This window comes from Esox lucius, chromosome 21, assembly GCF_011004845.1.
Source record: "Esox lucius isolate fEsoLuc1 chromosome 21, fEsoLuc1.pri, whole genome shotgun sequence".
Taxonomy (NCBI): Eukaryota; Metazoa; Chordata; class Actinopteri; order Esociformes; family Esocidae; genus Esox; species Esox lucius.
In genome coordinates, this window is record NC_047589.1 from 15,784,756 (window position 1) to 15,811,019 (window position 26,264).

The 26,264-nt window shown below is 42.8% G+C and overlaps 1 protein-coding gene across 7 annotated transcripts; it reads right to left on the bottom strand.

The window, feature by feature from the left end:
- Positions 1-394: 394 nt before the first annotated feature.
- pfkpa (phosphofructokinase, platelet a) lies at positions 395-23,079 on the bottom strand. 7 transcript variants are annotated; one of them, XM_013139569.4, is made up of 23 exons: positions 22,815-23,079; positions 19,864-19,937; positions 16,935-17,015; positions 16,458-16,647; positions 15,484-15,649; positions 15,353-15,397; positions 15,050-15,158; positions 14,259-14,354; positions 13,357-13,449; positions 12,438-12,563; positions 11,974-12,038; positions 10,376-10,445; positions 9,886-10,032; positions 8,374-8,444; positions 8,118-8,205; positions 7,206-7,358; positions 3,654-3,818; positions 3,231-3,292; positions 3,037-3,148; positions 2,735-2,834; positions 2,316-2,321; positions 1,741-1,846; positions 395-1,349 (listed from the first exon to the last, which is right to left on the bottom strand). In XM_013139569.4, exons 1-23 carry the CDS (start codon positions 22,909-22,911, stop codon positions 1,190-1,192), a joined length of 2,382 nt encoding a protein of 793 aa, XP_012995023.1. In that variant the 5' UTR covers positions 22,912-23,079; the 3' UTR covers positions 395-1,189. The 7 variants fall into 7 exon arrangements, with proteins under 7 accessions (XP_012995023.1, XP_012995022.1, XP_012995021.1 ...); XM_013139568.4 differs by lacking the exons at positions 7,206-7,358; positions 14,259-14,354 and adding exons at positions 5,272-5,424; positions 14,662-14,757; XM_013139567.4 differs by lacking the exon at positions 14,259-14,354 and adding an exon at positions 14,662-14,757 and having other exon boundaries at positions 22,815-23,078.
- Between the last annotated feature and the right edge of the window lie 3,185 nt (positions 23,080-26,264).

The window sequence follows — 26,264 nt, forward strand, 5'->3', positions numbered from 1 at the left end:
TATTCACAGGTGTATCAGTTTGACAGTGTTTCCATCACTCAGCTTTTAACCAAAACTATGACAGGACGTTGACTTAGTTGTTTTGCAATTCCCAGACTGGCCCTTTAATCATCAGGAAGAAAAATAACAGATTCTATTTAGAGGAGGGCTGACATACACCGAACAAACCATATTCGGAGAAACAGTCCTCTATCCATCGTTTTTTAAATTATCGATGGTGCCCGCCTGTCTGGATTTGGATTCAATGACTGCTTGCCAACTGGACACACAAAGTCACAAGCCACCCGCATGCTGAATTCAATCATGTAATCTGGAAGATTTCCTGAAGCGCATACCACTTAAAATATTATACATCACTTTGAGTGACTTCAATAAATGTAACAACTCCAATTCCTTCATATTTTCATGTTTGATGTTTATTGTGTGGGAAGTATTGGAATTACACATTTAAATGAATGATTTATGACATTAGACTCCTCTTTTATAATATAGTCATGTTTCAAGCAAACTGACATGAAGTTAAAACAAAAAAAATAACATAACATCTAGGAAAACAAAACCGCTCCAGTTGTTTATTTCTTTGCATTTGTGCATCTCACAGGTACGCAAATGTCTGGATAACCTCACACTGGCATAACTACAGTACTGGATCATCTACTCGCAGGCTGGCCAGTCTCGGGCACTGACATCAGGGGTCAACGAACAGACAGGGAAAGGTGCAGTTTAACATGACAGCTGAATGATCACAGACGACACAGCCACAGTGACCGACGGGGCTTGGGACTGACACGGGAGCAATGGGCCGTCACGTGGACTTAGGAATGGCTGAGGTCCGAGGAGGCCGACGTCCTTCCAGGACTTACTCTATGAGCCGTCACGTGCGCAGCGCAGGTGGGTCGGCGGAATCAGGGGTTCAGATGGAGAGCGCTCAACAGTAACACACCGTCTGATTGGACACGCCATTCTGTGAGTAGCACAACAGTGGAGTGACAGACAACAGCGACCAAAGAAACAGGAAACTAAACAAAGTGCTATTCGAACTACTCGACTGGCTGACCAGCAGAGGGCTCTAAGTGGTTGTTGATGGTTGGTGTTGTTTATAAAGACGGCCCACCATCTAAAGGAGCAGCGAGACACTGGACCCGGTGACCTCTAACCCCCGTGCACTCTGACCCATGACGGCCGATGCTCACATGGCACCGGAGGGGTCCGACTCCTTGGGTCTGACGTTGCGGACCACGTGCTCCAGCTGCCCAGAGTCCGACACGTCGTAGCTCGTCTTGTACTTGGCAAGGATCTTCATCAGTGGGCGGAGCTTCAGCCACCACTGCTCCTTAGGGATCCTGTGACTGGGGAGGGGGGGGGGGGCAAGGAGAGAGCATCAGAACTACACCGCCACTCTGTTACCGGGCAGACCCCCCACAATTGTGTTTAACAACGTGTTGTGTCTAACAATTCCACCCCTTCAGGGAAAGGTGTGAGATTGGAGACAACACGGGGGGGGTTCAGATCAGAACACACAGGGGGGGGTTTCAGATCAGAACACATAGGGGGGGGTTTCAGATCAGAACACATAGCGGAGGGGTTTCAGATCAGAACACACAGGGGGGGGTTCAGATCAGAACACATAGGGGGGGGGGTTCAGATCAGAACACATAGGGGGGGCTTTCAGGCGGATACACGCGGGTCTGAAGGTGCAGGTGTTGCGGTCATGCGGTTGGCCGGCGTACAGTGACCTACACAAAGTCCGTTTCATCCTTTAGCTGTACAACGGGCTGGAAGACCAGGGCTCGGCGCCGCATCCCCAGCAAACAGCACGAGTCTTCAGTGTTGGCGAACACCCTCCCTGCAGAAGAACAACGGTCAGAAGAACTTCCGCAGATACGGCCCGCGACACTAGAGCGCTGGTTCTCAAACTATGGTACCACTGGTGGCATGCGGTGCTCCCTTTAGTGGATATATAATCACCAAAATATTTCCTGAGGTGGTACGCGGTGTAAAGTTTGAGAACCACTGCACTAGAGACTCACGATCAAACAGAAGACTGGTAAAGGAAGTCATCTAGATATTACATGGAAATATAATATCTTCTCAAGGGTTTGCCCGAAAAACCTGGGAAGGAGTAAGAACAGCAAGAGGCCCAAGTCAACACTACGAGTCGGAAACCACTACAAGGACATGACACATAGGGATACTGTAAGTGGAATATGGTAAATGGTATATTGTTAGGGTATACAGAATATGGTAAATGGTATAGGGGTATGTCCAATAAAGTAGATGGCCACGGAGCCAGCTCAATGAATAAAATAATTTACCTTCATCTTACGTCATCCATGTGAACAGCAAATAGACAAGAAAAAGAATGAAATTCTTTAAATATTAGCCTTAATGAAGTATAATATTTGAGTATTTACAGGTTTAGTAGATAATATTTACATATTTACCTAATTTGGTATGTACAGACAGATTAATTTGGTTTATAATAGCACTTCTATATTTCATGGAATAGTACTAAAATGATAACCTGCAGTGATCATTAGTCCTTTAATAAATAATCAAACAAATTAACTGCGGTGAATTTTCATCATGCTGTGAAATGTATGTGTAACAGAAAAATACAAAACAACATCCAAAACGCTATTAAATGACTCCATAACTCCCTGACTTCCCCGACAACTCTGAGCGATTCCTGGACATCGACTGACAACGCCATAACTACTCTGTGCTAGGTTACCTTGTCTGAAGGTCTCTTTCAGTTTCTTGGACAGCCATTGCATGGCTTTAGCGGAGATCTTTGTTCCAAAGTTGCGGTCGAATGGAGACGGCGCTCCTCCCTACCAAAACAGAAAGAACAGAACGGGTGGGATTTCACTGAAAATGATTGTGTACTCAAGAGACAGGGAATGATCCTCTCTACTAATTAGATGTAATAAATTGATCGTAAGGGTGAGTGAAGGTTGAGTTCTTTCACATTTCACCAAGACAACAAAAAAGAAAGGAACTGAAACCAAGAGAATACTGTATCGTTTATTGTACCTGCTGCATGTGACCTAGCACATTTTTCCTGCAGTCAAAAACTCCTTTCCCTTCCTCTGAGTACAACTGGTAGATGAAATCTGTCGTGTAGTTCTCATTGCTGTTCTCATTCCTGCAACACCAAAAGGTGGATGAGTATGTGAGAATAAAGGTGTTAAGTAAGAGAATGAGTGATTGGGAGGGATTTGCTTTACCTTAGCACCAGTCCTCTTTGAATGGCTCCTTTCATCTTCTCGGTCAGATGCTCAACGTTGGACTGAAATAATGAACAGGAAAAATGGAAGGGCGATAAGTCAGTGTTCCTACTGTTGACCAGCAGATGGCGTAGTTGAGCCTTCGCAAAACAGTTACAGGGTCCATACTGGTTCAGTAAGAAATACATACAGCTCTGGAAAAAACTAAGAGACCACTGCACCTTATTCTTTCCTTTCCAAAAAAGTTGAAAAGGGAAGTTTTGAGTGAGGAACAGAAGCATTCAATTTGTAGTGGTCTCTTAATTTTAACCCTTCTGTTCTTCACTCAAAACCTTCCTTTTCGTAATTTTTGGAAAGGGGCAAAATAAGTTCCTGAAATAAAGGAATGACAGAGTTAAGTTTGGATGCGTGTCTGTGTGTCACCTGAAGGTCCCGGATGTCGAATGGCTCTTCATAAATGTAGGCTGCATCCGCCCCAGCGGCCAGCCCCCCCACACTGGCCAGGTACCCACAGTAGCCTCCCATGGTTTCAATGATGAACACACGCCGCTTGGTCCCACTGGCTGACTGCTTGATGCGGTCACATGTCTAACACAGAGCCACGCAGACACACAGTTAGTGTTTCTCTGACACGCAATTGACCCCCCCCAAACAAAGCCACAATGTCATGTCGGAGGGCTTTTCAAACAACATCATGTGAAAAAGGTACACCCCAGGAGTTTCTGGACACATTCATATTTTAGATGAACTTCAACCACATTCATTGATAAAGGCAACCCAGTTCAACAAATCAAAACTGAAATCAGTGTCCACAAACAGGTGCATAGGATTACAAAATCATTACATAGTAACTTAGGAGGGCCAAGTCTTGCATAAAGATTAGAAACCTAGTCTAGTTTGGTCTTAAACATACATGTGGTAACAGATCATGCCAGGTTTAAAACACCCATCAGAGGACCTCAGAGGACCTCAGAGGACCACTGATGTCCATGAGTCTGGCTGGGGTTACAAAGACATTTACAAGCAATTGTCATTGGCCGCAGTGACAAACATGACAATAAAAAAACTGCACTTTGAACAGAAGAACCTCATACCAACTGTAAAGCATGGAGGGAGGTGGCATTATGGTTTGGAGCTATTTTTGCTGCCTCAGGGCCTGGCCAATTTACCATCAGTGAGTCAACAATTAATTCCATATTGTACCACAGAATTATTGAGGCCATCTGTCATATAACTAAAGCTGAACAAGGCTCTTGCAATAAGACAAGGATAAAAAAAAAAAAACTGAAGAAAAGCTACAACATATTGGCAAAAAAAATGTAAGCCCAGATATCAATCCTATAGAAATGCTGTAGAGGGGCATGCAATAAATCCCACAAACATGAGAGTTGAAGCAGTACTGTTAAAGAGTGGGGGCAAATCCTCGCAGTCAATGTTTATCTGCAGTATGAAATAGAGTTGATTACATGATTGCAAAGTATAATCTTTAAGTGCAATTTGTTCAGTTAAGTTACCTTTATCTGTCAATGGAGTTGAAGTGTAGATTACATATACCGCAAAAACACAACTTCTCAGGTGGTGTACTTTTTCACATGAATATATATCTGCTACCTTTCTGTCTCTTTCTATGGAGAACTCTGGGAACGTTCACGTTGCATGCTAAACACAGGCCTATGAATCTAGCAGTCCATGCTTTTGTGAAAATGCATTACACCGTCGCACACGAAGATAACGCACACGAGCATGTAACACCCAGGCAACTGCTCCAGGTTATGATAAGACACGGCTGGCTTGTTATAGTCTGACACACACAGGCCCTTTACTGTCTAACATGCTATATTCACCAGAAACCCTGGAGCCCTGGAGGAGGAGAAGACACAGTGAAGAACACGTTACATTAAACCCAGTGTTTAAAGCTCAACGATCAAAACCATCTGATAAATAGCACAGGAAGAAAAGACCTTTCAATAGACGTACAAGGTGTTAAACAGCGAGATCTGGGATCTCAGGGGTGTGATCTTGGTGGGGGTTTGTCCCTTACCTCCACGATGGCATTGAGGGCTGTGTCAGCCCCAATACTAAGGTCAGTACCGGGCACATTGTTACTAATGGTGGCAGGCAGCATACACATCGGGATGCAAAACTCCTCATAGACGGACCGAGCCTCATACAGCTGCAGCAGACACTCAAGCGCCTGAAGCAGTAGGCAGTGGTAGAACAGGCGTTAGACCAGCAGGGGGCAGAATGCTGACTGAGAGACTGTCAGACAACTCCGAGTCACACTCATCGAGTGATCCCCGCTATTGTGGCCCTTTCCGTGTGATAGCAGCTATGGCTTCCCATTGGCAGGGAGGGGGGGAGGGTGTAGTGGGGAGTGGAGAAAGGTAGAGGGGAGGCAGAGAGAAAAGGGCAGAGGTGTGGGCTAGAGGGAGGGAGAGAGCGGGCGGATTGAGAGGCTGGAGGTTTGGAAAAAGAAGAGATCAGCCCTTTAGGGAGAGACCGACGTAGAGGCAGATATTCGGCTTGGTTTTTATAGCTCAACGCTGCTGGCGACACCGCACTGTGGTGGGAGGCCGTCACCCAATCGGACCAGTGGTTGGAGGCGGGGCATACAAGCGGCATACAATCCAGTCCGCAAACATGGGATTAGGATTCAGGATGGACGTGAAGAATGGAACAATGCCAACTTGCACACGGTTAGAAGAAAAGGTGCTTTTGGGTTTCTAGCAGAAAAACATCATAGAGGTGCCAACCTATCAGAAGGCTGAAGGTGTGGCTTATTAAAGGCATGCAATTCAGGACATTCATTTCTGGCCAACTGAGGAAATGTCAGTCCTGATCATCATGTTAGGTTGGTACAAATTTGGTACAAGTTTTTGAACTTGCAGTAATGCTAATAATATTTCTAAAGTTAACATTGCTGATTGAATCAAAAAAAGTTACTCTTACAAATTTGGGCAAATATATAGACTCTTCAGCAACACATACACCTCAATTTGCCTCCTTGGAACTATAAAACAGCCAGTGTGAAACATTCCACAAGACCGAAGAACAGAACAATTACGGTTATGGGTGGCCAAAAAAGAATCTTAAAGCCACACCCCAACTGAGCATACAGTCATGTTCTCCAGAAACCCATGGCTGCATTGAAATAATAAAAGGCCCTTTCACCAACCAACATGCAACAATTGTTTGATGAATATGAAGACAACCCAGCAACAGTAACTCTCGTAATGACAAACTAACTTCAGCTCCAAACAATTCAGACTTTTTGAAAAAGAATATTGTACTTTAAATTTTCTTATTAATTATTACTTTCATTCCAAAGACACTTGTCTATTAAAAAGCAGACTTAGAATCAGTGTGATGTTAGAGATCAGCTAGAGACTGAAACCGCATAGCTTCAGCACTGGAATGACTGCGGCGTGTCAGTTTGTGCACTGAAGAGTATTAGAGAGAGTGTTCTGAAATGTTAACATTTGTAAAGCCTGAACCCTGATGGCAATTCATGTAATGAGGCAGGTAGTAAGGGCAGGTTAAAGCCAAAATGGCGGCCAACACAACACAGTCGGTACAGTCACAGCATGCCTCCATGACAACACTTACCTGGGAGCGCTAGGGACAACTCGGCTTTGGTTTACCAGCCATCCAATTCCCCCACTAATACAGTTTATTTAAATTCAAACTGCGGTATAAATGTTTCTCTGTCAGTCGTTAAACTTGTGAAAGGTACAGTACGCGGCCGACATCCACTGCACGGCTGTTAATAGCTTTATTCAATCAACTGTTACATCGGCTAAACCAATGCAGGCTCTGGCCTTCCCTAAACGTGATATCTGATTGGCTGATGCTGGTAAATGGAGGGCCGAGTGGGAGGGTCCGGGTCAGTGGTGCCCCTTTAAGTGATGGACTGAGCCTGCCAGAAGATACAGTAGGTGTGGCCACCTCCGCCACTCTTTATCCAGCCTCACTTACATCAGTAATGGCATTCAGAGCCGTGTCAGCGCCGATGCTGAGGTCTGAACCCGGCACATTGTTGGAGACAGTGGCTGGGACCATGACCATGGGCACACAGAACTCCTCATATTTCCCACGGGCGTCTAACAATTCCATGAGTCCCAGGTAGGCCTGCAGGGCAGAGCCAGAGCCAGGGGTTTTAGTTACGAGGTGGCTGGGAAAGCGGACGGACAGTTGGGAAGGAGGAGAGACATGGAAGGATGCCAAAGGGAAAGCCAAGTCTATCACAACGGACAGCAGCGTGAAACAGACAGGTACCATCCCATACAAACGCAATGTTCACAAACGCAGACACACGCAAACACACACAAAAAAAAGCTGGTGAGCCTCTAGACAGGTGTGCATGAAATGACTAGAAGAAAAACATTTTCCATATGGGCCAAATTAACACGTTTCAGAACCACGGTTTACTTTTCATTTTGATGTTTTGAATGCCTCAAATAGGATGATAAGTAAAGAGACAATCAAAAAGCAAAAATGAACAATGAACCAATTTCTAATTGTTAATATTCACGGGTCCAAAATGTACTGTGCACTACAGTTGGATTTGTCAAAGGAGTAGCAAAGCAATATAAATAATGTACATGGCTATGAATGGAAGCAGGTGGGTATAAGGAAACACTACAAAGGAGAAGGGTTATGGGAGGGTTTGGAAAAATCAACAGAATGATCTCTATAATTAACTATAATAATCATTTACACTATAATAAATGTGACAGTATTATTATTTTCTATTTTAATTGCATTAAAACCAATATACAGTTATACATTTCTAATTTAAAGCTCAAAATGCATGAATATGTAAATATGAGGAATATCTTAATATAATATCTACAGCCACATAAAAAAAAAATAAAAACAGCCACATACCTCAAATCCTCCGATAACTAACAACGCATTTATGTTATTTGCTCGCATCTGCTCAGCAATTTTTTCAACATGCTTTGCAGGGAGTGTTCTGGAAAGAAATAAAGAAACAAATTCAAGTACTCAAGAAACATTTCTGACATCATGCAAATAAACAACAAATAGTAAACAATATTATGAGCAATATGCATGTACAACTAACATAATAACATTATACACACTATACAGAATAGGTTTCCATTTGGGATGGAGACTTTACCGTTTAGTTCCTAACAGAGATCCACCTTGACCTGTCCATCCTCCGACATCTGCCCATTTGATCTCTTTTATCTGAAAGGGACCAAAAAAACGAATGAACGGACATTCTAGTGGCCTGGTTGATACCAGTACATTCAAGTTTTAAAAAAATGCATTTTGTAGTTTAAAAGGTCTTATAAAAGTTAACTGAACAGTTATATGGTTGATATCTACAGTGATGCTTGATCTTGTTATAGAAATGTTTTGAACTGAGTTGAAAAACCTCCATCAAAACAGACCGACAGACAACCATAACAGATCACCTTTAACAGTGTCTTCAGAGAGTATGCAGACGCTTCACTTTCATCAAATTTTTTAAAAATTATTGTTAACTACATTACTTTTTGCTGCCATCAATCTACACACAATACCTCAGAATGACAAAGCAAAAACAATATTTCTGTTTTTTATATTCATTATGTTGTCCCAAATTTCTAAAAACATGTCTCTGCTTTTTCATTATGTGGTATGCGTGTAGACATGAGGCCAGCGGAAGTGAGAAACAACTCTACAGTGTGCAGAGTGCAGACGGAGTGTGGCCTGTCACTTTGGGAGCAGGGGAGCGTGGTAGTAAATGTCTTCCCCCTGGTAATCTCTTCACAGCCCCTTGGTGTTACCTGGATTCAACTGCCTGCCCAGCGCAGGGCTCTGGCTGCACTGACAGCATGGCTGCCCACAGCTCTCCAGAGGCTAAGACACCTGCCGCACACAGCCGCCACAAAGCCCTACGAGCAGAGGGGATTCACGCCTCGCTGGGGTGGTTACCCTAGTACAGGGACCGCTGGGCAGACGCTACAAATCCACAGACTGAACTGAAGGTGTTACGGTCAGACTTTTTGATACAACTAAAGCTGGGACAGAGCCTCTCTGAAAGGGGAGGGTAGAAAAGGCCGGCGGAACCCATTTTCCTGTGAGGTCAGATAACAGCACTGTGTTTCTACATCAACAGATGGGCCACGGTTCGCGGGACCCATAACAGACATGCTTAATCCAGTGAGGCAGCGAGATGGGTCTCAGCCCAGGTCCCGGGTCCCCCTGTTGGTGCAGAGTGGTAATACGCTAACCCGTGGAGGGGAAGTGATGTCAGGGACACAGAGCCATTGGTTTACAGTAATCTGTCCTGATGCTTATCAGCACCTCTCTGACAACAACAGTCAAGGCATCACTGGGGTGTCTGAAGGTGACACAGTGGCTCCACTGTCAACACAGCTCTTCTTGCCTCTCAGTGATGTCACTTGTACATTTTGTACCTTTGATGACACAGCCAAGTACATATTGGGATTTGAGGGGAGCGTGTTTTAGAGACATGCTTTCAACCATTTGATTTTTGTTCTATGCCGAGTCAGTGGATCTGATGTTCAGTGTGCAAGACTCTGATCTAGGAGAAGTTGGGAGAAATCAAGAAGAAAATAGCGACCAAAGTAACTGTAGGTCTCAATGGATACGCGTCTAAAATTAAAATGTCACAGTCTACCTGTCCCTTGTAGAATCCTTCGAAGCCGTCGTTGACAGCGAACATCTTGTGTCCTTCGGAGATCCCCACCCTGACGGCCGAGCGGACAGCAGCGTTCATGCCGGCAGCCGGAGCTCCCACGTTCAGCACGGCGACATTGAAGTCAGTCTACCAGGAAAACCACAGTAACCAAACTCACCAACAACTGTATGGTCAACCTGAACCCGTCCTGGGGGTGTGAACTTGGCTCTCAGCACTGTTTCTGAATAGCCCAACAGGAGGATCAACGTGCGTTTTGCACCCTGTATCCATGTTAAGACATAACCCCCCCCTGCTAACGCAGAAGCCTGAACTGAGTTGCTGATATTTAAAACAAGTCACAACAGGCATGTTTGGACTAGGGAACTGGTTTTACGAAAAAGATGACGAGTGATATTTTAGCAAACACGTTTTAACCCGATGTCTGCTTTCTGACACCAGGACTCACAATGGCTTGTAGTGTTTGACTTACATGTGGAAGTTCTGACTCTAGTTTACGATGAGCCAGGAGCTTATATGTCCTCAGATTGTTTTCAAAACTCCTGCAGACAAAAACAAAAATAGATAAAAAAAATTTAACTGCACAAATCCACTTTGACTCCAGATTGTTTCTCAGCCAGGAAAAACTCCTGCCCCTAATAACAACAACATCATCAAGTGCCCCCATTCGCCAACTGTTTTACTCTGAACAGGGAATATCAGATCCTAACTGGTACAGAAGAAGACACACAGTGAATTCCAGTTTCATTACAATTCATTCCAAACTGGGAGGCAGACCTAAAACAAACTGGAGGCCCGGGACGGAACATTCTGAACAAATTTACTGCCTGACCAAGTCTTTTCACACAGGCTGCTCCTGTGCGTGTGTGTGCCTGCGTGTGTGTGTGTGTGTGTGTGTCTGCCCCAGCAGGATGTGAGTGAGGTCTAGAAGCACTAGCAGGAGAAACAGATCACTCTCCCAAATCCTTTAATTCTGGGCTGGTGATAATTACTAATATAATAATGGATAATTGCTGGGTCCAGTAGCTGTAAGTATACAGTATTAATAACACTATGATGCATCAACAGATTATAGAATTTTCCTGAAAACAAAGACCTGCAACCGCAGTCATATTCGATTTACTTAGGAATGACTTTCCTTCATGTGACTATACGAATTTGTTCTATTAAACATTTGAACATGAAAATAGCTGTAGATGAACTATAACAAACTAAACCACCATGAGCCCTGTTGCCTCAAGCTGAAGCGAACAAGCATCATCAAAAGCAGCTTAGTATAGCCTCATACGTTTGCATTACTAAAATGGATTCAAATAACTGCAAACTGTAAAAAATTAAGAGAATAGAAATGATGACACCTTGCCATGATTTATCTATGTTTTTTTTCTGTTGTGGTTGAGGAGGACATCGTAAGCATCCATCAGCTAGTTAGGTTTACAGTTGGCTGTTTTTGCCTTGAAGCAGGTGTGACACAGAACTGTACCTGCATTATAGCAGACGGACCAATGAATCACTGTCACATAGACATAATAATGAAATCGCAACATGAAAAAACATTATTTATATTCAATCGCTGATTGGTCAACAAGCTTATTTGATGCATCAGATAGTGTTATTTAACACGCATCTTCATTGACACGCAAACACCCAAATGGCATTCCATACTACAGTGATAGGTCCTGTGGCTGTAACAAGCCTCTATAGCAGTATGTCCTGTAGCTGTGAGAAGCCTCTACAGTGATAGGTCCCTGTAGCTGTGACAAGCCTCTATAGCAGTATGTCCTGTAGCTGTGAGAAGCCTCTACAGTGATAGGTCCCTGTAGCTGTGACAAGCCTCTATAGCAGTATGTCCTGTAGCTGTGAGAAGCCTCTACAGTGATAGGTCCCTGTAGCTGTGACAAGCCTCTATAGCAGTATGTCCTGTAGCTGTGAGAAGCCTCTACAGTGATAGGTCCCTGTAGCTGTGACAAGCCTCTATGGCAGTATGTCCTGTAGCTGTGAGAAGCCTCTACAGTGATAGGTCCCTGTAGCTGTGACAAGCCTCTATAGCGGTATCTCCTGTAGCTTTACCTGCCACGCAACTTCACTGCCTCCTCAAACTTCTTCTCATCCATAGCTTTCTGCACCTCTTGAGTCTGGTGGACACAAGCAGATTCATGTTACACCACTCAGCCCACTCATACTGATTTTCACAGTGAGAGCATACATTTTATGTGTTTGAGAACCTACAGTATATGAAAGCTGCTCTGTTTGTAGCTGAATTAGCTGGGCTAAAATGACAGTGACATCATCATAAACCAGGCCATGAATACCAAAAGGCAGCCACAAGCCTTGGAAAATCATGAACCAACAGATGCTGCGATAACACAGCACAGCCATCAGACAAAACACTCACATGCCTCCATGGCTTTCTGAGGCCAGGGGAGGTGAAACGTGATGCAGGTGGTTATTTAGTGCTATACATGTGTTTGTGCCTGTGAATATGTGCGGCGGTAAAACGCCTGGGCCTAGCAGCAGCACAGTGGAATACCTACCATCTGTACGCACTCCATGAGAGGCAGCCTCACCGCCTGGTTTCCACACAGAGATACCACACATGCTGGCGTGTTGGCCGTGGTCTCTAACAGGGCCAGCACAGCCTCCACGCCCATACGACTGGCCTGCATAAGACACACACACACAGGCCTTGGAAATATAATATGGCATGGAATTAACATTGTGCAAATAATCCCAATAATTCTTATAGCAATGCTGTTTGTTACCAACTGAGGTACATTATTTCCTTATTTTGAGAAACAGTGTGGGTTACATGAAGAAACTGCAAGGGCGACAATACTTTTTGGCACGACTGTATAGATTAAAGTCTTTATGTGTCTTTGGGCTCACACAGGAGGTACTCCTACAGAGTGTCTGTTGGACATCTAGTCTCTGTCGGACTCCCGGATGTTTTGTAGGGTCACACTTTAAATTTGAAAATTGTATTTCAGAGGATGAAGGCAAATGGACGACCGTAACCACACTAGATTTAATTGTATTCTTCTTTATGATAGAACAGGGCATCAACACTCGTACCATGCAGTCAAATCTGTTCAAGTGATTAACCCAATAGCAGTTGTTTCCTGTCCAGCTCTACTGACTATATAGCATCCCCAGGGATAATCTACAGGGACCACTGCATAGCTGAATTAGCCAGGTTGAAATGACAGTGACATAATCACATCACAGGCTATAAATACCAAGCGGCTACCACATGCCTCGGACAACGATTAACTCCTGCCAGCTGCTATGGCCACTGACCCAGGATGCATAGCAACTGACCAGAAAGCAGGAACAGATCTGGGAACAGGCCAACAAGCTATTTATGGATATGAAGAGTACCTACCGGTATATGGTAAAAGGATGGTAAGAATACGTCCAGGGAAGTGATTTACAGAATATGATCACACTACCTACCAGAATACGGTCAAAGGCAGAGGGGGTCCCTCCTCTCTGGACATGTCCCAGGATAGTAACACGCGTGTCAAACCCCAGGCATCTGACCACAAGCTGGGACGACAAAAAACAATGTGTTACCAGAGCTAATCCCTTTGGGCAGAAGCATTTCATAAACGCCAAAGAAACTCTTCACATTAATAAAAGAATACCGTGATCATAACCACTCCAGGAAATAGTTCGGAATCTTGGTACTACGTCGGTCTGTTTTGCAAATCTTAGGAACATACTGATTATAAAATAATCTCACAAGCTTCAGCTGAAGGGTTGGGAAAGGAACAAGGCGCATGCAAACCAGGAACTTCATTTTTCAGGTCGTACAGTTTATGAGGGGTCTTTAGTACATGATGCACAGAGCACATTAGAGCCCACTCTCATATATGGGACAAAAATAAATCAATAAAACGTTAGTCAAGCACAAGCCTGTTGAATTCCTGCAGGGGTTATATGAACAGACATTATGCAGTGTCACACTCTGCGGGATGAAGTACATTTTCGAATGCAACTGCCCTGTCTTGCATGAACAGTATATTCAATAACACAGTCTTTAACGACATTGGCCCATAGGCCCGGCTAGGCGTGTCCTGCAGGCTGCTACGGAGTACCTCAGATGGTAAAACGTCACACAGCTAATCAAACAGTAGAGGAGGAAGAAGCATGTTACGTGCCATAAAACCAGGGAGCGGTCAGGGAGCGGTCCGGTAGCAGTGGCGCGAGCTGCCTTACCAAACCGCGTGTGTGGGGGTCAGAGCGTTCATATGACAGGGCACACAGTCAGCGAGAGAGGGAAGCCACACCGAGGGCAGGAGGGCAGGCAGCAGGGGAGGCCTGGCAGGAGGCGCCCGCCAGACAACTGTACTTACATCCTTCACATTATCTGACGTTATGGGTGTGTTGTTACAATCAACCGCCCCTTCAGCTACTATTATGATATTCAGCCTTTTCATCCCTGCTCGGTTCTACATAAGGGAGGGGTGGAGACAAATGACAGACGCTAAAACAGTGGTTTGGCACGGGCTCGCAAAAGACAGAGGGCCAGACGCTGAAAAACTGTCTAGACCAAAGAGCACGTGTCTGTTCCGAGCTACATATTAACCACTGTGTTGGCATAATCTCGGTTGGCACATTGTAATTCAAACTGCGTTTACTTCCACGGTGTTCCAACAGACAGTGCTTTGCTTTTCTAGGCCTTCAGACAGTTTTGAGAGGCCTGGGCCTCTGTACTCTTGGCTTTAGCCCCATCACAGAGCACAGCACAATACTCACATCCTTCACGACACTACCGGTTATAGCTTTCCCATGTCTGTCAATGGCTCCCTCAGCCACTATGATTATGTTCAACCTTGAACCCCTGCAGCGAGTCTGGACCATAAAACGTTAATTGCAAACAGAAAACAGAACGATAACACACAAGTAAATTACAGTAAGACTACCCAGCAGCTGCAGATACAATCTTAATTTGTTTACTTAGGTAGGACTAAATGGAACTGGTTGAGAAGTTCTTAATTAGAACAGCTACGTTTCGTTCTTACAGTGATCATTTTGAGTCAAAAAGTTTGAGTATAAACATCAACAACAACAACAACCAAATCAAACCGGTATTTGAAAGGGCAGTGACAAGTGTTGCAAGGCTGAAGAAGGGCTAAGTAAATACCGCAGACAGTTTCTGACACATCTTCTCCTCCCAGCCGTCCTCAGGGGGCATCTCAGGAATCAGGACCCAGTCGGCACCGCAGGCCAGGGCACTGACTAAGGCCAGGTACCTGGGGAGACACGCACTGGGACTTCCTGATCATTGCAAAAAAGCCACACTGAGAAAGAATTCACATTTCCGCCAGAAGACCTCGACACGTTATGCCTGTCAGCACAATACCTTTGCCAGTGTGAACAGAAAAGGGCCATTAACTGCCGTTAATGTGAAAAGGCCCTGGGTTTAGGCGCCTTTACGCTGTCTTACCCGCAATGCCTGCCCATGACCTCCAGCACAAATGTCCTCTGGTGGCTGAAAGACAGACGATGAGTGAGAAGCGGTCCTTTCATGAGAATCGAGTACCTCCAACTTAACGCGTAAAAAGCTTTGTCGCCAACCTCTGTGCGGTCGTCATGATGGCGTCCACCACCTCTATGATTCTGTGCAGGGCGGAGTCAGTCCCGATGGTCATGTCGGTACCACAGAAGTCATTATCAATGGATCCGACCATCCCAACAATGTGCAGAGCTGAATACTTCTGGACAGCATCTTCATCAACCGACCCTGTGGCAAATTTCAGAACAATAAGTTATAACGTAATCAGCTATGTTATAAAAGACAGCAATTTATCCACAGAACCACAACTTGTGTGTCTTCAAAATAACATGTGAGCAATGCCTAAAGTATAAGGACTAAGGTACATACACTACGATGGGATATGAAACGTGCAGCTCAGCACAGAAACTAAATCTAAGCGCAAAACCTGTTCGAATGGAAACATTACATCAGAGGACAGATTTCTGCGACAAATCCTTTCAGATGAAAACACTTATTTGGGGATTTAGTATTTGCCCTGTTCTAGGTACACGCTTATAATGGATTAACCCATCTGAACACTTGCACGGTTCAGAATAGAACACACACAAACTTGACATTTCTACATGTTTTCAGCGATAACAGTGTCACCCTGAAGCCTAACTCTCTTAACAACTCTCTTCACACTAACTACCTTTCTTGACCCTCTCTTAGTAAGCATTGTCATATCTTCCTGTATTTGCTCATTGGAAACAATCTTCGGTCCTCGATTCTCTCAGCAATCCGTCGGTCACTCTAACTCTTATGTCCCCCAGTCAGCTCTGGACCTCAGAGTGAGTCCCACTCATTCGTTTCATTCCAACCCTCTAATCATGGATGTAGTAAGACCTGGGAGACCAGGTGGGTGACATTAACGATGAGGTAGAACAGAAAACCAACAGGCTGCGGCCCTTGTAGGGTAACACCCCTGCCCTACGCCCTTACCATATGCAAGTGCCCCGCCTTGAAATCTCTCCCAAACCCCCCTGCCACATCACCGTTAGAAACAGCCCCCCACCTTGCTGCACCAGTTCCTCCAACAGTCCGCTCCACTCCTCCCTGAAGAGGTTGGCTCCGGTAAGACTGCCGTCGCCACCGATCACACAGAGGTTGGTGATGCCGCGCTGCACCAGGTTGTGGGCTGCTTTCAGGCGACCCTCGTGCGTCCTGAACTCTTTGCACCGGGCACTGCCGATGACGGTGCCACCCTGACACGGTGGCATGACAAGCGTCGAACAAGCGTGTCAAAAACGGAACAGATGCAAACTGTTCACTTACACCATTGAAGGCTTTGCATTTAGCTAGATCTAATTCACAGGACCAGGGTATTTGCACAGACATGGGAAGTTCTTTAAAGCCACTGGAATAACCATGTTAACCCATGTTTTCCTACTGCCCACAGGCTGCCGGGTGGGTTTTGTGCATTCAGTAGCTGTGACCCAGTGTGACTGGCAGTGGGGTCATCCATTCCTGTCATACAAAGAGCATTCCTCACCATTTGTAACATGCTGGAGACACTTTCCCATGAGGCCTCCTCTATGTTGTCTTCTCCACCATCGACCATACCCTGATATCCCTGTAGTAGCAACACACATGTCACAAAAAGTGCAGCTAGTAAATCAGTCAATATCAGTAGGGCTAATCCCCACATAGAATCAAATGACAAATGTCCAAGATTAGATTGGATTAATTACATTGGATTTATAACAATTAATTACAACCAGCATGGCTCTACCTTTTCATTGTTTGTACTGTTTAGGACCCCAACACAGTTAGCACAATATTAAATCATACTTTTGATTACAGGTAATAAAAAAGTGTTAGGACTAGATATTACAGGTAATAACTGTTAGGGCTAGATATTACAGGTAATATAACTGTTACGGCTAGAGAATATTTCTTAGATAACTGTTAGGGCTAGAGAATACATCTTATATAACTGTTAAGCCTAGAGAATACATCTTATGTTACTGTAAGGGAGAGAGAATAGTCTACATTTATATAACTTTAGGGCTTGAGAATACATCTTATATAACTGTAAAGGCTAGAGAATACTTCTTATATAACTGTTAAGGCTAGAGTATACATCTTATATAACTGTTAAGGCTAAAGAGTATATCTTATGTAACTGTTAGGGCTAGAGAATTCATCTTATATAACTGTTAGGGCTAAAGAATACATCTTATGTAACTGTTAGGGCTAAAGAATACATCTTATGTAACTGTTAGGGCTAGAGAATACATCTTATGTAACTGTTAGGGCTAGAGAATACAACTTATATAACTGTTAGGGCTAGATAATACATCTTATATAACTGTTAGGGCTAGAGATGACAGTTTTTTAGCAAATGCAACCAGTATTAATCTGTTCATGATGACATGTTCATGGTAGGCCAGCGATCCCCAAAATAGGCATCCAGGCCTCATGTGGTGTTGCCTGATATAAAAATGGGGCAGCTAGCCATGCTCTTGAAAACAAATTCTGCCTAATTCGCAGAGATATGAGAGAATCCCCTGGTAGCCCCTCAATTCAGTTGTAATAATTCAGGGTTTTACTAATGGCCCATTTATCCACTGATTTGAACCAAGGGCCTATACCCTTGTTTCTTATTTCCACATTATGATTATGAGCAACTCAAAGTCAATAGGTGTTACTGTGTGATAGTCAATAGGTAGCCATCAAACCCCAGGGAGTTTCACATAGTGTTAGATTATGTTAAGATATACCTATTGTCTGCTGTTCACAGAAAGGGATAGTAACTACTGTAAAGAAGCTAAACATGACAGTCAAGGTTTGCTCAGACACCTTTATTTGTCTAAAAAACAACACTGGGTGGAAACTGGATGGAACGTTTTCAGTTTAGTGTCAAGTTTAAAAACATGTGAGTGTGAGACAGACAGAGAGAGAGAGAGAGAGAGTGTGTGAGAGAGAGATATATCTGTAAAGGCATCTCCGCTACCTGAAACAGGCCATCTCCGCTACCTGAAACAGGCCATCTCCGCTACTCGGTAGGGCATCTCGGCTACCTGAAACAGGGCACCTCGGCTATTCGGTAGAGCATCTCGGCTACTTCAATATTTATAGGGCCTCTTTGCACTCTGGACTTAGAAATATTCCTCATTCGTGTCAATGGGCCATTACAGCTTTATATAAAAAAAATACACATATGACCAAAAATTATTCCTTGTAAGATTACATATCTCTCCTGTCTATTTGCAATGATGCCCTGTAAACTAAAAACCATTAAAACTAGAAACCTGTAATACAATTAAACAAAAACTCTATTGACTCTATTTAACCTAACCCTAATTCACAAAACTAAATTGATGTTAATAGACATTTTAAAAACATACATATATGGTGTGGGTTAAGAGAGTTCACCTAGAGGCCCTATTGGGTTGTAAAGGTATGATGATCTGAGAACATAAAAATGATGTTGTTTACAGTTACACTTCTCATGCTATGTCATAGCATGTTCTAAATCATCTATCAATATACAGCTGGAAAAATAGAGTTAAGATATTGTTTTAGATCATTTTGTGAAACAGAGTTAGGGTTATACATTGTGTATAATAAATTCTACACTAAACATTAAACCTAATTTTGAGAAAACACAGTTTAGACATTTTAGTAAACGTTTTAGTAAATGTTGTAAAACAGTGTTAGGGTTATTGTCTCCAAGATGCCCTATTTTCATAAATTTAGTTATTTTCACAATATTTTTCATAATATAACAAATATCTACAGTTGTTTGTAATGAATATGAATTGTATCTATTCATTTCCTATAATAAGTTAATCAATTCCCACAACAGATGAAGTGTTATAATAAAATTATCTGTATTTTTGGTCCATCTGATAGGGCCTCTGTGCACCTACAACTTATAGTTTGAAATGATCATGAATCCCAAAAGAAATGACATTAGATTGTAAAACTAACAGGAGAGTTCTAAGGAACATGCTGGCAAAGTTAGAAGTGTCTGACGGCACCAGGTCATGAACATTTCTTATCCACCTTTGCAAATTGTCATCGAACATCAGATGGATGTACAATCATGCAATCTACCGAGATAATTTCTCCCCGTTTGAGACAAAAACAAATTACCATGGAGAGAATGAGAGAGAACAATCTTATTACTAGCTGCCTCTTTTTTTTTAGGTATTGCTATAAGATAGGCTACCTGTCTCCAGTGTTTTCGTAATTAAATGTAACATTTTACAGATAACAAAAATTACTGTTTGTAGCATTGAAAATGGAAAAGGATTGCCATGTGTTAATTTTTGAAAAAATATATAAAATTGAAATATGTATTCAAGAAAAGAGAGATGGTAACCTAGAGGCCCTACAATACTTCTAAAGAGAGCGAGCGAGAGAGCGAGCGAGAGAGCTATAAAGTACTGTTCTGTGTACAGGGCCAGACTCACCTCACGGATGAAGTAAACTTTGGCTCCCACATAGATTCCCATTCGAACAACTGCCCGGACAGCAGCGTTCATTCCTACCCACGAGAAAATCAAGTTAGTTACGCACCCAGGTAAAACAATTATGGTACACGGATATAATGAGAGACTTGTGTCCTAATTACTTGTAATAATAAATAGGAAAATTCTGATCATGATCTTAAGAATCTTCCAACTGTCACACGCCTTTTTAGTACAAGACTCATTCTTTTGTCACCATAACAAATATCCATGCTTCCAAAAATACTATTGTGTGGGTGTCTACGTGCATGTGTGTGTGTGTGAGTGTGCTTGTGTGCACACCTCACACAGCCAAGTTTGGTAAAACGTCTTCTCTAACACCTCTTACACTGTAGTAAGGCTATTCTGTGTCTAGAATTCTAATGTCAGGTTATCCTAGATTCTTAGTAGGAATAATGGCTGCCAGGCAGTTTCTTGGAACTTGGCCTACAAGGCCCGAGGGAGACTTTTGTAAACAGATGAAGTTTGGGTTTAACAAGACTGGCAAACTGGCAACCTCAGTAATAGTATTCAGGCAAACAAGCAAGTAGGGTTGTTCCATTCAATCACTAAATAGGGAAAAGCATGCAACCTGGGACACTGCCCAGCCCAAAGTACTACCCAGGGTTGATAAGTGTTCAAACCGTCTCAGAACAACTTATGCCCATGCATGATATAAATATTTTCTTCAGAAAGACATGATGGTCACTCATGACCACTACTTTCCTCTGGCACTCTCTGCTGCCAGGGTTGTTTTATTTGATTTTAACTCTTTGATTGACCGGGAAACTAAACTTACTATACATATTTTAACAAAGTTCCCCAAAAGTACATTTTTGTAACGGAATTACAAAACATTTAGGATATTCAAATATTAATTAAGGGAATTTATACATTTTATACTGATAAAATGTAAAAGCATACAAACAGGGTTGTTAAAGTTATTTTTCCATACAACAATCCAGATATTTATTTTACTAATTCAACCTTTAACAGAAACACCCACAAGAATAAACTATGCTTTATAAAATTTCCATTAAGCCAAATGAGGAATACCTTACTTGATACAAATAGTTAGGCACGGCACTGTAACTGGGTAGTTACTAATAAAATAGATTTCTTTAGAATGACCATTAAGAGGATATGAAAAAGAAAACAAGAAAACAGAGCTGAAAGAACAGAAAGTACTGATCTCTGCAAATGTAACCTAATATGGTCTAGGCCCTACTGAATGCATTAATGGTGGCAGGACAAAACAAATTGTAGCACTAAATCAAGGCAATGAATCAATTTATTATTTTAATAATCCTAATATTTACAAATGCATTGTTCTATAATCATCTGAAACAAGTACCATCTCTGTTTGGTTCTGTATATGGCACCATGTAACACAGTGTGTGTGAGTGACAGTAATGTCTTTCTAAAGCTGACAGTCCTATCACACATGTTGTTTTGAAACCGGCTCGAATGCTCACTGATCCTCCCAATGAGTGCTCGACACTTTTCCCTAAAAAGTGCACTGCTTTTGATCCAAAATCTTATTTGGCCTGGAATAGGGTGTAATCTGGGACAGAGCATAGGGTAGCTCTGGGACCACAGACAAGTGTACTTGAGACCAAGTTCAGAGGCATTCATTCTGACTGGTTAAGGTTGGAGCAGTGGGATAATCTTGATGATTATTTTGACCTGTCTGGGCAATGGTATTTGAAATACTGCAGGCTTACAGTAGGGTGGGTCCATCAGTGCACATGGGTTCAATTTCGGACCACTGCTCTTTCAGCAAAAACTTATCTTTTACCACTCCCTCCATAAAATAAAATGTCACCAAAAATATATTGGCCTTAAAGGAAAATAGCTATAAGCTTCAAACCGTGGAGGTAAATTTAGTAATGCATAATTTAATGTTACGTTATGAACAAAGCGTTCATACTCGTACAGCTGCAATCTTGGAAGCACATCTGTTTGCTCTATTGGCATGTACACTGCAACAAAATGCCATAGCACAGCTGGTATTGCCCTGTTATTTCAAGGCACGAACGAACCACGTTCATGAAGTGACCGCCGGCAGAGCACAATACAATAGGTTTCCACAGATGCAGCTTTCTACGATACCTGCAGTTCATCACGTAGGCCAAGGCAAAGGATAGAGCATCCCTGAAGCTTATTACCCGTCACATATAGTTTATTATTTCAAATTAATCATAACATAGGCAATTATATCAACTTAAGTGATGTATTTTTATGGACGTTCATTCCTTAACAAAATGCGAGAGAATGTGGTACGAACTGAGAAACAACATGTAAGTGACTTCCTGGTTGGGAGGAGTTGTCCTTAAGTGAACGTTCATCCTCACTTATTTATCAACAGGCTAGCGTTAGCCTATGAGCCAAGTCCCTGTGTATCGATATTAGGAAGTAAAATGCTAGGCCTGGCTAAGAGCATCATCACATGAACAGAGCTGGGCTCCGCAATGCAGTGGAGGAATTTGAGAATTAAACAGGCATTCTTCTCTCCACGATTTGGGTCGTCGTCTTTAATTGTGTAACCTGCAAAACTTTTACAAATGTGAAAAATTGTATGATAATTCAATATATGTGGATATATCAAGCAAATGTGCTTCACCTTGACGGACGCCTGCCGTTACTGAAAACAAGGTCTGAAACATGTAGTGGTAAGCTATCTGTGCTGAGAAGCTAGCCACCAAAATGCTAACTGCGCCTGCGATTCTTGCAACGTAACATCGTAGAATTACCCTATCAATTTAAACATTGTATCAAGCCTACAAGGTTAAATCAACAATGTAACTTGGATATTGAATTCAAGCTTGTTATTTTCGTCACACGGTCCACTCAACTGACAACATCAATGTCACAGGGTATGCTACAATCTCTGGCGCTGTCATTTATCACCGTACCTTGCGCATCCCCTCCGCTAGTCAGCACTGCGATTGCTTTCCCCGCTCCAGACAGACTTTCAAAAAACCTCTTGCTTTGGGTGTCAGGCAGTGCCATTTCTGCGGCTCTCAGTTCTTATGAATAAATAAGTAGTTTTCGTTTTTCTATATTGTTCTATATTTTAAACAATATACAATTATGCCGTTGATGTAAGGCTACAATTGCCTTCCACCCGTTTCTCCCTGCCCTTGCCGGCTATTCTCCCACTGTTTGTTCGTATCAGCGATTTGTTCAGTTCACGATAAATTGACGTCAGCGTCAGCAAATGAGCTCTCGCTTAACGTACACTTTCCGGTGTTTGAACCAATCCGGTACATATGGGTGTGTATATGTAAGATTAGGGTTTCGGGGTGTTAGGGTAGCCTAATGGTAGCCCAAGAGTAACGGTCCAGTAAACTAATGATCGCTGGTTCTAAACCCAGAGCCGACCAGTCTTTCATTCTGTATCACAAGAATGTTCTTTCATGCTCAAATTTTTTTTTACCAACAATTGGTCTATGAATGCAATACATTGAGTTTGCCTATATCATTGTGACACATTGAATGGTCTTCAATTCAATTCTGATGTATGCACACAGTGAATATAAGGTCTGTCCATAAAAGATAAGCCATTTAATTAGATATTATTATTTATCAATATTATTGGGAAGAAAACAGTTGTGCAAATCAATACAACATATCTGCAGGTACCAAGAACACCTATCTATTCCAAAGCTAGTAATGGTACAGTATATACATTTCAGAATCTATCTCTATCTGGGTTTGTGTGTGTGTGTGTGTGTGTGTGTGATCAATCCACGTGTACATATAGATAGTTAACTTGAAAATTTAGTCCATGCATGGTTTTCTGGCAGGTCCCCACTAATAAAAATGTGATTTACAGTTAAGGGGTTAAATACACTGAACAAAATTATAAACGCAACACTTTTGTTTTTGCCTCCATTTATCATACGTTGAACTCAAAGATCTAAGACTTTCTCTATGTACACAAAAGGCCTATTTCTCTCAAATATTGTTCACAAATCTGTCTAAATCTGTGTTAGTGAGCACTTCTCCTTTGCCGAGATAATCCATCCACCTCACAGATGTGGCATATCAAGATGCTGAATAGACTGCGTGATTATTGCACAGGTGTGCCTCATGCTGGCCACAATAAAAGGCCACTCTAAAATGTGTAGTTCCATCACACAGCACAATGCCACAGATGTCGCAAGTTTTGAGGGAGCGTGCAATTGGCATGCTGACTGCAGGAATGTCCACCAGAGCTGTTGCCTGTGAATTGAATGTTCATTTTTCTACCATAAGCCATCTCCAAAGGCGTTTCAGAGAATTTGGCAGTACATCCAACCGGCCTCACAACCGCAGACCACATCTTACCACACCAGCCCAGGACCTCCACATCCAGCATCTTCACCTCCAAGATCATCTTAGATCAGCCACCTGGAGAGCTGCTGTAACAATCGGTTTGCATAACCAAAGAATTTCTGCACAAACTGTCAGAAGCCGTCTCAGGGAAGCTCATTTGCATGCTCATCGTCCTCATTGGGGTCTCGACCTGACTGCAGTTCGTTGTCGTAAACGACTTGAGTGGGCAAATACTCACATTCGATGGCGTCTGGCAGTTTGGAGAGGTGTTCTCTTCACGGATAAATCCCGGTTTTCACTGTACAGGGCAGGTAGCAGACAGTGTGTATGGCGTTGTGTTGGTGAGCGGTTTGCTGATGTCAATGTTGTGGATCGAGTGGCCCATGGGCAGGCTATGTTATGGACAACGAACACAGGTGCATTTTATTGATGGCATTTTGAATGCACAGAGATGCCGTGACGAGACCCTGAGGCCCATTGTTGTGCCATTTATCCACGATCATCACCTAGTGTTGCAGCATGATAATGCATGGGCCATGTTGCAAGGATCTGTACACAATTCCTGGAAGGTGAAAACATCCCATTTCTTCCATGGTCAGCATACTCACCGGTCACCCACTGAGCATGTTTGGGATGCTCTGGATTGTCGTATACGACAGTGTGTTCCAGTTCCTGCCAATATCCAGCAACTTCACTCAGCCATTGAAGAGGAGTGGACCAACATTCCACAGGCATCAATCAACAACCTGATCAACTCTATGCGAAGGAGATGTGTTGCACTGCACTGTAAATGATGGTCACACTAGATACTGACTGGTTTTCTGAACCCCCCGGACCCCCCCAATACAGTGAAACTGCACATTTTAGAGGGGCCTTTTATTGTGGCCAGCCAAAAGCACACCTGTGAGGTGAATGGATTATCTCGGCAAAGGAGAAGTGCTCACTAACACAGATTTAGACAGATTTGTGAACAATATTTGAGAGAAATAGTACTTTTAGGTTCAGGCATTACCGATTAGGTTTATGGTTAGGCTTTAGAGCCAGGTTGAGGTCAGGTAATAAAGTAAGGTCTTTAAGGATAACACTAGGGAATAGGGAACATGAATGTCTAGGACATGCGTTAGGTCTCAGGTCCCAAGAAGGATAGAAAACCGTCCTGGCCACTTAATACAAATAATTGGCACTGCTGGCCTGGTGAATATCTCGGTGTGTTGTGTGCATGCATATGTTCATTGTTAGTTCTCTGTATCCATTATAATTGTGTCCCATATGGGCAACAGACAGATGCATGTACACACAGAAGCTACAGTGGGGAGAAAAGTATTTGACACACTGCCGATTTTGCAGGTTTTCCTACTTACAAAGCTGTAAAGGTTTGTAATTTTTATCATAAGTAAACTTTAACTGTGAGAGACGGAATCAAAAAAAAATCTCCAGAAAATCACTTTGTATAATTTTTTAATAATTAATCTGCATTTTATTACATGATATACAAGTGCTGATATACAGGTGCTGGTCTTTCAAAAAGTGAAATTTTTATATTATATTCATTCAATGCACACAGACTGATATATTTCAAATGTTTATTTCTTTTAATTGTGATGATTATAACTGACTACAATGAAAACCCCAAATTCAGTATCTCAGAAAATTTGAATATTACTTGTTGGCCAACTCAAAAGTATGAACATGAAAAGTATGAGCAGGTACAGCACTCAATACTTAGTTGGGGCTCCTTTTGCCTGAATAACTGCAGCAATGCGGTATGGCATGGAGTCGATCAGTCTGTGGCACTGCTCAGGTGTTATGAGAGCCCAGGTTGCTCTGATAGTGGCCTTCAGCTCTTCTGCATTGTTGGGTCTGGCGTATCGCATCTTCCTCTTCACAATACCCCATAGATTTTCTATAGAGTTAAGGTTAGGCGAGTTTGCTGGCCAATTAAGAACAGGGATACCATGGTCCTTAAACTAGGTACTGGTAGCTTTGGCACTGTGTGCAAGTCCTGTTGGAAAATGAAATCTGCATCTCCATAAAGTTGGTCAGCA

What these genes read in the sequence shown, in the direction of transcription:
- pfkpa (XM_013139569.4), bottom strand. Translation starts at nt 22,911, where the DNA reads ATGGCACTGCCTGACACCCAAAGCAAGAGGTTTTTTGAAAGTCTGTCT. An exon ending in TAGCGGAGGGGATGCGCAAG is followed by an intron (nt 19,938 to 22,814) that starts GTACGGTGATAA and finishes TCTCGTGGGTAG; the next exon opens with GAATGAACGCTGCTGTCCGG. An exon ending in AAGTTTACTTCATCCGTGAG is followed by an intron (nt 17,016 to 19,863) that starts GTGAGTCTGGCC and finishes TTGCTACTACAG; the next exon opens with GGATATCAGGGTATGGTCGA.